Source organism: Eretmochelys imbricata, chromosome 22, assembly GCF_965152235.1.
Source record: "Eretmochelys imbricata isolate rEreImb1 chromosome 22, rEreImb1.hap1, whole genome shotgun sequence".
Taxonomy (NCBI): Eukaryota; Metazoa; Chordata; order Testudines; family Cheloniidae; genus Eretmochelys; species Eretmochelys imbricata.
Genome location: NC_135593.1, coordinates 10600858 through 10612912, shown reverse-complemented (window position 1 = coordinate 10612912; position 12055 = coordinate 10600858). Strand labels below are relative to the sequence as shown.

At 47.1% G+C, this 12055-nt stretch overlaps 1 protein-coding gene across 1 annotated transcript in view; it reads left to right on the top strand.

The window, feature by feature from the left end:
• The window catches only part of IGSF9B (immunoglobulin superfamily member 9B), a 68265-nt gene extending 58939 nt beyond the window's left edge, over positions 1 to 9326 (top strand). Inside the window, exons 19-20 of the mRNA XM_077839637.1 lie at positions 8152 to 8273; positions 9103 to 9326. Coding sequence (XP_077695763.1) covers positions 8152 to 8273; positions 9103 to 9326 — 346 coding nt within the window. The remainder of the gene's footprint in view (positions 1 to 8151; positions 8274 to 9102) is intronic.
• The last annotated feature ends 2729 nt before the right edge of the window (positions 9327 to 12055 follow it).

The window sequence follows — 12055 nt, the reverse complement described above, 5'->3', positions numbered from 1 at the left end:
CCTGTCTATGCCTCCAGTTTCCTCCTCTGGCAGTGGGGATAGTAATATGAGTGGCGAGAAATGGTCTGTGAAAGTGTTATATAAATGTTCAGTGCTATTTGAAAATGAAATCTTAAAATACTGGATTTATCATACGGATACAAATAAGGGACTAAGAATACAAAACGGGCACATGCTCAGCAGCACCTAATAGTAGCTCTCTGTTTGACATCAGCTAGCAAACAGTTAGTTAGTTATTTGGGACCATGATCTCATTCCATGAATTCAGTAAAGGGAATCCAATTTCAAAATACTTCTCCAATTTTATTTTAATAGCCGAGGGTTCCCCCCTCGCCTTCATTCCCAAAATTCCTAAATTGTATTAAAGTGGAGGAGTTCTGGGGTTTTTCCTTTTGCAGATTGCAGCAGTGCGCCGCATAGCTTCAGCTCATCAGTGTTAAAGCTTTGTTTTGAACTGTAATAATTCAATTACAATAGAAGTCTCATCTCTCTAAAATTTTCCTCAATGAAACCTTGCAAGTTGGCTTCAAACCTAACCAGGATTACAGTGACTTAAGCAAATCTTGCAAGATTTTTCCAGGAAAATACCTCTTGGAGACTTTCTGGGGGCAGTTTCACAGATGTAGCAAGGTCCTGGAACAGAAACTGAAGACAGAAATAGGAACTTGTTTCCAGACTCCTTTGTAGTGGTTGAGCTTCCTCCTCGTCTTCCGTCCACTGAGTTCTTCAGTGCACTAAGCTTGATTTTACCCACTACTAACTCTGAAGACCAGAAGAGAAGGTCAACTGAAGTGACATGCAGGGCCAATACCAACTGTGATGGCTACCAGTCATGCAGTGTCCCAGGTCTGCTTTTATTTCCACGATCGGAGAGCCTGCATGCACCCACGGAGCAGCAGATTCAGACACTCTCAGCCGCTGATCAAAGGGTGAGAGATCCAGCTCCTAGCCCCCGCGTGGGCCTGCGTGGCGGGATAAGAGACCCACCGAGTGTTGTGTCACAGCTTAGTGAAAGCAGCAAGTGACACTCGAAGGGGTACAACCCTCCTAGCTCTCGCCGAGACGTGTGATGAGGGAGACAGATGGGGATGTCGGGAGGGTGTGTTGCGGGCGGGTGGGAGGGCAATACAGAGCTGGACGTTCAACCAGGGGAGAGAATGAGGTGTCGGAATGGTGGGTCTATCGCACTGAGGCCCATCTGGCTGGCGGGGAGTGCAGAGGGCGACTGACAGAGGGAGCAGGGACTTCTTTACCACTGTGTCCTTTTGGAGCATTGCCCTCATAGCTGCCAACCAAACCGCTTCAGTCCTTTCCGCAGAGCTTCAGAAGCCACTGAGAGAGAGGCCCTCCTTTCGGGGTGTTCTGTTTCGCCCTGGCAACCTTGGAAACTTTCTGCCCCACACCCCACTCCAGGTACCCATGGCAGCCCTGAAGCCTTTTCAATCCTCTTCTTGCACCGATTCCAGGCCGAGATATTCATGCGTGTCTATAAAAGTTTTCCGCAGCAGCCAAGCCACAAAAATGTCCACCGGCAAAGGCCAGGGACTGAAATGCATCTTACTCTGGGACTTGGGTGCAGAACCCATTGTAATCGAACCTGGGTTCACTGACAGGCCCTCCCTCAGCTAGAGGAGGGAGAGAGCCATTATCTCGAATGGGGAAGGCAGAGGGATAATAAATCCTGCACGCTAATAAGAAAGGAATCCCATAAACAGCACAGCCAAGTAATTTCTTTCTGATTTAGGGTTGTAAAATTGTCAGTGGATCAGAGCACTGGAGCTTTATACCAGACTAGCCAGGTTTTATGCCGCAGTAATGAAAGCGGGGAGGGGAGATGTGGTTTACAAGCTCTGTGGTGGTTTACCCATCAGCAGCGGGGCACTGCTAGCAGGTGAATGGGATCTCCTCTGTGGGGATGCATGCAGATCAGGCAGATGGGGGCAAATAGAGGGATACAAGTGACTCTCTGCATGCGGTGTTCATTTATAATCCCCTGACGTGGCTGGAGTGGGAAGGCTTTTGCAATATCTCTTGCTGTGCGAAGGGCAGGCAGGTTTTATTTAAGGGTGTGGGTAATTTTATGCCATGATCCAATTAACTTTCCCCTTTCTTTTAATTGAACCCAACGTGGCCTGAAAGTCTCCTAACGGGGAAGAGTTGGTTCTGTCCTCTCGCTGCGGTAGGAAACCCAAAACCCACAGGGAAGGCAGGCGAGCACCTGTGTTACCTCGGCATCCCAGGCTGTCCAGTGCTGGCAACCCCAGCTCCGCTCCTCCCTTGGGACAGCACAGTGAGCAGCTGGTGTGCAAAGCTTCTGGTGCCTCCTAGGAGCAAGTGGCAAAGCCATGTCCATCCCATGGGGGAGGGAGCTGCCCCACCCCCAGCGTGGGGGGGACGACGACTCCTCGCGTTGAGTCGGAAACGAGTAGGTTCCCCTTTAAAGACCGTCCGTGTGCTGATCCTCTGCATGTGTTTCATAGCCACTCTCGCTTGGAGAAGTTGAGTCCTCTTGTCTGAGTGGTTTTGTTTTTTTGTTTGTTCGTTGGTTTTATTTTCTCACTCCTGATTTCATTTATCTTTTTTCCCCTGCTGTGATCTTTTTTCTTCCTGTCCTCTCCTCTCCTCTCCCACCCCTCTTTTCCTCTCCTTTCTCCCTTGTTCCTCTCCTGTCAGCATGGTGAAGTCCGTTGTGTAGATGAGTTGTGCCGTCTGCAGACCTGTAGACGGGATGCCCGCTGTTATCCGCTCCTTTTTATCTCATTGCGGTGGGGGTGGCTTGGTAGCAGCTCTGTGGAAAGGGAGTGACTTCTGTGTTTTTCTAGCATCTTTGATTTTGAAGGATCCTAAGCCGATCCCAAGTGATATACCCACAGCAGCCTCTGGGTTGGAGGCAGCAATCAATTCCGCACAAGACTGGAGGGGAAGAGGAAACTCCTACTCCTAAGAAAAGTCTCATGGGATCTTTAGTGCCATGCAGCACACAACGGATCTTAGCTTGTAATATTTCCTTGCATGAAAGAACCCATGTATATCAATGGAGTTTATAATCTTGGAAGGGTGAAGGATGGAGTAAACCTAGCCAGGATTTGAACCTGTGGGATATAGGCTGTCTAGATAGTTTCTCAGACTGGACCTTTAGATGCCAAGCAGTTGCCTAAATTCTCTGCCTGTTTGCTCAAGGGAAGAGAGGCAGGGAAGATGTGTGGGGAGGGAAAACTTTTTTTAAATCGCACCCTGGGGTCTTCCTGCCTCTTCTTATGACTTGGCTTCCCATTCTGGTGGAGGTGGGTTGCAGTTCTGTCCTGGGCTTTGTCTGCTACTCTTCTAACCTCCGACACGTAAAGGCATTTGAAGAAGAGCAACAGAGATTCTTTGCTGGGTTGGACTAGTAGAACTGCTCTCTTAGCCTAGGGATAAAGCCCTTCTTGCTATGGATACTGGAGACTCTTGTTTCAGCTCCACTGAGGAGGAGTGGCGAGGCGTGCAAGCTTTGTTAACTCGCTCTTCTAGATATTGCCCTTTGCACACTCAGGAGCTGGCTGCTTTGTGCACTCCCTCAATAACGGTGAGGCACCTTCAGTAACTTTCTGTCCATATGGTTCTGACTCATGCTCATCGGGAAGTGTGGTAAATTGAAGACCAGGAGAATGTCTCCATTAGTTCTTCTGACCCAAACCTGATGCTTTGCAGAGTCTGGGATCTGAGTTCACTTCGGAACCTTGTAGAAAGTACCTGCTGCATTTTTAAAGCTACCTTCAGTGCTTCAGAGTGAATGAGTGCAGGGACAGGTTCCTTTGCATCACACATGGTGTATTCTGGATGGTCTTTTTGCATAGGCTGCTGCCCAAAACACTACAGAAGGGGCAGGAGGCATGAGAGGTCTTTTGCCAGTCTTGGAAACAACCACAACAGGAGAGTTGGAGTTGACTGCAGAAATAAAGGGTGGCAGAGAGGCTCTAAATCTGTTGGCGAGTAGCTGTCCTTTCCTCTGCTATTGTCCACTCTTTACATCTACGACGCCTGAGGTCAAACTCTATTTATGGTGAAATATGGGTTTAGTGTGCTCGCGATGTGTGGCTGGAAATGAAGGAGTGGGGAGTCCTATTTTAGAGAACAAATGGAAATGAGTTTGATGGCGTTTCATGCTAATGTCTAGTGGGCATTTTTCTAGCATCGTAAATGTCACAGTTGCTGATATCTTCTTTGAAGAGGCACATGGAGAAATGGCAGGGGCTGCTACAGGTCAAGGCCGAGCGATATCGCTATAATTGTGTGGCAGTGGGGACCAGCAGCAGACTAGGTGCTGCAGGTTAGAACTGTTTCTCGGTTCAGGACTGAAAGCGCAGGAGCTGTTGGGCTGGAGTAACAGGGGTCAGTCTTGGTCAGGACTGAGTTCCATTGTCAGAACCATTTGGAGAAGTTCACTCCGTACCTGCCTGCATATAGCAGCCACACACTTGCTTGTATCCCATTGATCTAAAACTGAAAACTCTCTCAGTAAAATAAGGCATGGAGTAATGTGTGCGCAAGCTGGGTGCAGAGGAGGGCAACCGCTAGCCTTGTCGGTACCAGTTGGTGTTCAGCAGCACAACATAATGTGCGGCTCATCAGAGAACACCAAATAGAAAAATGTTACGGGAGCACGAGCTTCTAAAATGAAGCTATAACCCTGCATTCACCATTGGAGGCAAACGTTGGCTTACTGAAAGGAATTGAACTGTCGTCCCTTCGCTTTTACGCATCCTAATTCTAGTCCATCCGAGGAGGGTGAAATTCTCACTTGGCTCCAACAGGAGGGAATTGTGGCTTGTCTAAAAAGGTGTTTTGTCCTCTGCTGAAGTTAATGCCGCCTGCTTTGTGGGGAGTTCCAGCTATTCCATCAGAGATGGTCCTGAGGATCTGTCTCTTGGCACATTAGTCAAATCTTGATGTCTATGCTTGAGCGGTGAATATGAAAGGGGCTGTTCTATACCCTAAATCTTATGGCGTTAGTTGCATCTGCTGGTCCCCAGCTGCTCAGTCAAATTGCTCATTATGTTCCATATGCTTCTCAGTGCTGTTAGCAAAATCAAGAAACTTTGCCAGTCATATCAGTGTCTTTAAACACGTTGGAAGTCACCAGCCTGCAGTATTCTAGCAAAGCACCAACTGCTACAAAAGTCCGTTCCCATGTCAGCTTGTCTTGTCCCAGCGTAAAGTCTCACCATGCCACTGTGGCCTTAACACCAAAATGCAATGAGGGACGTAGCATTGAGTTATGGGAAGCCCGGTTCTGTATATATTAAATACTCAGGGAGTTCCCTCCTAGAACAAATGTCAACTACAATGAGATGCTACCAGCTGAACAGGATGAAAATAAACAATAATCTCCACATCCAGATTTTTCATAGCTAAATGGATGGAATACCCTGAATTCGGCCCACAGATACCTAACTCCTCTGTGATGTCTTTTATCATGGAATATTGCAATACTTTAAGCCTCACAAAACCCCATGTGCGGTGGGTATTATCTTTATTTTGCAGATGGGGAAATGGAGACACATTGAGGGATAAGTTACTTGGCCAAGCTCTTGCAGTGACTGAGCAGAGAACAGAATCCAAGTATCTACTCCAACCTCCCCCCCCCTTCTTTCAGTGCTCCCCAGACCCATTCAGCACCAGACTGATGTGATTGCGACCAGGGATTGGGTTTCATGTGTCTTGCAAGTTCTTGTGTTTTGCAAGGACCCATGCAATTTCCGGCGTCTTAAATTCAGGGTTAAAGCCTAAGCCTTAACCTAACTGAGAGTGTGTGTGTGTTTTTTGTAGTTTGCTTTTCTCTTTGAGCATTGAAATGAAGGACAAATCCTCCTCTTCCTGACCTGCTGTTGGGTCAGAGGCTGGTTTCTTGATTAATACTCCACATTGTACAGAAAGAGCCTTCTACGTATTGGATTTATCTCTGGGAAGGCTCCAAATGACCGGATGGCCGCTAGAGTATCTGACAGTGGCATCTGACAGTGAAAGAGAGCTGCTTTGGTTTATGGCCATTTACAGTGCGGATTCCCCACAGACAGTCAGGCAAACCTTTCATATTTTCTCCATAGATGGCACTTTTATCTGTGGGAAAAGCACTGGCTAATGTAATCGTTGTCTTTGTCCAAATCTTCTGCTGCTCCAGCCTGCCCTATTGGCTCTCTCCATCTCTTTATATGGGAAAACTAGAATTCTTCCACTTCTTTACCGTAGGCTGCCCTGCAGCAGGCATGTAATGTGAGTTTTGCCTCTGAACATGTCGTCTTCCATCAACCCCACACTTATCGGTTCCATCTCGGTTTCTTCTGCTGCCTTGAAGATGAGCACAGGAGAGTCCATGGGAGCGAATGAGAATCCCAGTGTGCTGGACTACTCTTGATTAGTCTCAAATGCAGTGAAGTGTGAACAGAAGACCAGCTCCGATTTGGGTTCAGATTAACCCATGCAGGGAAGTGTTACTGAAATGTACATGAGCTGACACATAGACACCCCATTCTTGCTCCCATTGCCCAGTTTCTCTTTCTTTGAACCCTCAAGTTGATGGGTGAAAGGTGTAAGTGCAGTATTCCTTGCTGGTGCTAACTCTTTGAAACTGCCACCCGGCAAAGAATTGTTGCCTTTATTTTCCTCTTTCTCTCAGGAAATGTTACGAGCTACCCCTCTCTTAGCAGGTGTTTTGAGACGATTTGATCAGTGGTCTCCAGTGAGTGAGTAGTGATACCAAAAGAACATCTCCTCTGACTTGGAAAGGTGTGACAGAGGGAGGGGGAATGTACTGGAGGCTCGGTGGATTAAATCTGTCCTTTCATCTCAGGAGAGCTGGGTTTGAGTATTGGCTTGATCTCACAGCGAAAACTACTTTGTGGACCTGGCCTACTCACTTTTATGTGAAAACTTGAGAATATATAGTAGGACAGACTTCATCCTGAGGGAATGCTTTTCCTATACTCACCTGGCCCCAGTGTCCTGTCTTCCAATATCTAGTCAGGGAAGGACTAGCAGCCTGGAAAGAAATGCACAAAAAAACCTTTATGCAAAGAGCCCATTTCCCATGCACCAAACTCTAGAGAAAACATTGACCTTGTAACAGGCTTTGGTGGAAGAATAAACCAGACGGAGAATAAATCCGTGAAATGGGCTGGGGAAACTTGCACTACTGAACCCCTGAATGAAAATCCCGTTGTAGGAAATAGAGATCTGCCCCTGCCGCCCCTCCCCCCCAGTGATAAAATCTTGTAACTACTTTAATTTCAAAGTCATGGTATGTCTTATTCTACTGGGGAAGAAAATCAGAACCCTGGCATCTATCCTCAGTTCTTACTTTATGGTGTGTGTTGTGGCCCAGAGCTGTGATCCTGGAAGGGGGTACCAACTTGCCAGCCCCAAAAATGCTGGCTTGTAAACTCTGTGTGTTTCTGTTTGCCATTTGGTCCCTGTTTTTGCTGTGGGGCTGGGGAAGGGAAGGGTCACTGCTTGTAGTCTGTCTGGGCCACTGTTGCCTTAGCCGGTGGCGCGCACAGCGGTAACATGAGTGCCGCTGTCCTGTTACCATACGCCTTTTGCTTTCTCTTTCTTTAAAGGGGTTTGACGCGGGTTCCCAGAAGTGCCTTGCCGGACATAGGATCTGCCCATCGCTACCTACTTTAATGGTTTTGAAATTACAGAAACAAATGCATTTTTAAGACGTGAGCCTCGGTACCGGTTGTCTTACAGCGTGGCTCTTCCAATTCCTCCACAGCGTAGCCATCAGCAGGCATTTGATTCTGTCCACAGGAACAACCAGGGCTGGAGCCTAACACCTCTCTCTAAACTTTGCCAGTTTCTGCCTGACCTACGCTCATCCATGGTATGAGAGGGAGGGAAACAGTGGACAGGGAAGTGTGTGTGTGTGTGCGTGTGTGTGTGGGGGGATGGGGAACTACAGCTGTCCCAAAGGCAGTGAGTAGATGGTGTCATGTTTCCACCAGCATCGTATTTAGCTCCAGTGCAGCCGGCTGACCTTATTCCATCGGCCCAGGGTTTCTCACATTTTCCTTTCCATGGCAGAGGATGACCGGTCCCTCCCCACCCGAGATCTCTTCTGGCTGGAGTGTGACAGGGGGCCACTGATGGCACGTGTCTGCTTTTCCTTTCTAGAGAACGTCCATCTCCATCCCGGAACGCTGCTGCACCTGAGAGGCTCGAAGCTCTGAAATACCAGCGGATAAAGAAGCCCAAAAAGTCATCCAAGGGCTCCTCAAAATCCAGAAAACAATCCAGTGAGTGTGAGGATCACAAGACTCCCCACTAGTCTCCCTGTCCATCCTCCGTTTGAGGCCTGGGTGCAACGCTCATTAAAGTCTCTGACTCTAATGGGAGTTGACTCAGGCCGGTGGACTGTAGGTCTCTGTTTGAGCTACTATAAAACCTGTGTTTTATTCTCTTGCTCAACTATTCCTTATAAAGGAAGCCGGCTCTTTTTCCACGAGGCCACCAGGGCTTCCTAGCTCCTTTCAGCTGTAAAATGGAAGGCCCCATCTCCTAGTTTTTGGTTTTTTTTATTTTCCTTGGGATGTTACTCCAGATCTTAGTCCAGAAGAGGAAGGGGATAACTTCCCTTTGTAGTCCTGAAACTAGCTGGAGAGCCCTGGAATGACCCTTCTTCCAATGCCTTTAGTGGCTCTCTATCCATTTAAATTCAAGATCCTCCTACATCTCTCCACCTACATCTCTGCTGTCATTTCCTCCTGCTCCTTCTCCAGCCCCCATCTTCTCCTCAGGTCCTCTTCCCTTTGTCTCCTCCTCCCCCGCCAAGCTATGTGCCTTCTCTCGCACTGTCCCCTACACTTAGAACAACCTTCCTCTTCCTATCCTATATCAAATCCCTCCAAAAATCCTCCTCACTCAGCTGAGCATCCTGTGTTAACCTTCTCCCCAGCCAAACCACCGAGGCTGGTACGTTGTCCTGACTTAGACTGTGAGCTTCCCAGGGCCGGGCCCAGGCATTTGTTTCACACGCTCTGTAAAGCACCACATCAGCTCGTGGCATTGTTATAGGTAACTAATCCTCTTTATCTCTTGTCCTCCTCCTTCTCTCTCCCTCTTCAGATGGTTCTGCCTCCCAGGTTCAGCACCTTCCCAACTCTCAGGTACTGTCGCCTGACGAAGCGGTCTCCCTCCGCAAAAAGAAGAGACACTCTCGTCAGGATCCCTTCGCTCGCCTCTCCGCATTGAAGGATGACCTTTGCCACCGGCAGCTCCCTGAGGACCAGACAGCTATTCTCAACAGCGTGGACCACGATGATTCTGGCGGGCATGCCACCTTACTTTAGCGTAGCACCAACCAGCGAAGGTTCAAAGGTGGGGGGGAGGAGGGAGAGGAGATCTCATGAGCTACAGACGCGTGTGGGGAGAGATGGGGTGTGAGCGTCAGCCTGGGTTCTCATACCAACAAGCTGAATGTGCAAAAGCGATCGTATTGCACTGGGTGCACACAGTCTGTTTGGTATCACATCCAGGAAACCCAGCATCCAGTCTTTGCCCACTGGGAGAGGCTCTCCCTTTCATAGGACACCTTCCATTTAGTGCGGATTGTGGGGTGGGGTGGGAGGGAGGAATATCCTAAATTAGAGGGATGGAGGGAAAAATACCCTAGCCTCACCCACCCCCTGCCATTTGGAACAGGAAAAGGTGAGATTGGGGCTTGCAGGGCTCAGAGTGAGAGGGATTCAAACTTAGTGTTGTCATAAGAGTCTGTTGTTCCTCGAATCCCCCTCTCTCTGCTACGGCTTCAGTTTTATGAGTGCTGGAAGAAGGATGAGATTTTACATCTTGGTTTCCAAAAGTTTTATGTATAGATTTAAAAAAAAAATCATAGATGCAGTTTGCAGTGTATATTTATACAGTGTGTATTTAGGTAGGAACATGGAAGTAAGCAAATGGCCTGAACTCACAGGAATCATTTGGATTCCACAGAAAACAATGAAATGACACACAACAATCCAGATTGGAACCGATGACCCAGTTAATCTGATTATTTTAGAATAAAGCATTACAAAATTATCCCAGAAAACTTTACCCGTGGAAAATCTCATTGCCTCTCCAACTTTTGGCCAAAGGATGATGGATAACAAAAACACAAATTATATTTTACTTCCGTCCAAAACCCTCCCCCAAAACTCCAGGATAAGTAGATGTGTGAAATCTTGCAAGGTCACACACAAGCGCACTCTCAAAACTTGTTAATTTTAAGGTAACATCTCTTTGCAAACCTGCAAGGATGGGGGTGGAGGGTGGAATTTAAATCCGAGGATCTTCAGTCTCAAACGAGGCTTTTGTCAATGTTGAGGAGGGGGTTTAGATTGTCAATTTATTGTTATTCTTAGTGATGTTCCGTAGTTCACTTTGTAAGATTAATGAAGTCTTCGAATACAAGAGCTCACAACAGGAGTGTTTACGGTCTTTAAGCTTTGCTGCCGAGTGAGGAGAGAGCTTGGACTTTTTTTCTGTGTGGAATGTGAATGGAAATGGTTCTGCTGGCGCACCCCACCAAAAAGCCCTGGCTGGGATGATTTAGTTGGGGATTGGTCCTGCTTTGAGCAGGGGATTGGACTAGATGACCTCCTGAAGTCCCTTCCAACCCTGATATTCTATGATTCTATGAACTTCAGTCTGCATCTTCCAATCTGTTGCCCCACTGATGGATGTGAACCAGGCAAACACAACAACGCCTGAGAAAAGGCTTTTGGAAGGTAACTTTTGGTCCCCAGAGCTGAATAACTGCTTCTAGCTGCAAGCAGTAGAAACAAATTCCGTCACCTTGCATCAATTCTAAATATGTTGCTGATATGTCCCCTCCCCTGTTCCACCTCCGCCCCAGTTTTAGAATGAATGTGATGCATTGGGTTTTAACACTCCCAGGATTCAGTCTGAGGAGTTACGTTGTCATCCTTTTACCAATGCCATTCCAGCTCTTCGCCAGAGTGTATTTTTGATTCAGATTAGTTGAAGACCGATTCACATGTCCATCAGTTTCTCTCTGGATTGCATAGGTCTATATACGAGCGGCAGCTCTGGTGTAGTGAATGGAATGTGAGGCTAGGAGTCAGGATCCCTGGGGTGTCTTCCTGGTTCTGCCACTGACTCATTGTGTGGCCTTGGGCAAGTCACTTAACCACTCTGTGCCTCAGGTTCCTCATCTGTAAAATGGAGATAATGATACTTAAGCTCCTTTGTAAAGCACCTAGAAGTCTACAGATGGAAAGTGCTATATAAATGCTAGGTATTATTATATTCCAATATTGAAAAATATTTAGATACTTTCTAAGTGGCAAGATCAAACAGTACATCCAGGTCTTTGTGTATTTCATCCCTTGTGCTGGAGTGTGAAGATGGTAGCCTGCCTGGGAATAAAACAGTTACGCTTTTTAAAGTATTTCATGTGGGTGTTTTTTTGCTTTAAGTGAATTCAGGATGTAGAAACAGTCTCAGGTGAATCCTGGGAGGACCTAGGTACTTCTTTGCACAGAATCTCCACAGCCCAGGCCTTTCACTTGCATACTTCCCAAGGTGGGTGGGTGTGTGTGTGTGTCTGTGTTTGGTTTTTTAAGTGGGATGGCCACAACACTTTCACCAGTCTTGCTGTGGTGAACACGTGCTTTGACTATTTACTTGCTAATGGTTGAACCTCAAAGGGCTCAGTGGCTGGACGAGGCATCCAAGAGTTTCAGATGCTTTGTAAAAATGAACAGTTTAGATCAAGCAATATCAGTGAGTCAAGTGGCTGGGTGAAATTTAAAAATTTCACCAAGAAGTATCCCAGGAAGACTTTTATGAAGGTTTTTGTTTCCAGTCACATCAGATGTTCAGAAACCACAATAATAATAAAAATGGGTAAACTCTTTCAAACATCAAAATCCTGATTAGGCTCCAACCACATCAGAGAGAGCTCTGTGATAAACAGTGGTATTTTTTTCCAACTTAAAGAATTCCATCCAACAGGAGACAGATTTGCTCACAAGGGAGAGGAGGGTACTCTGCGTAAAATCTGAATCTCGAGCAG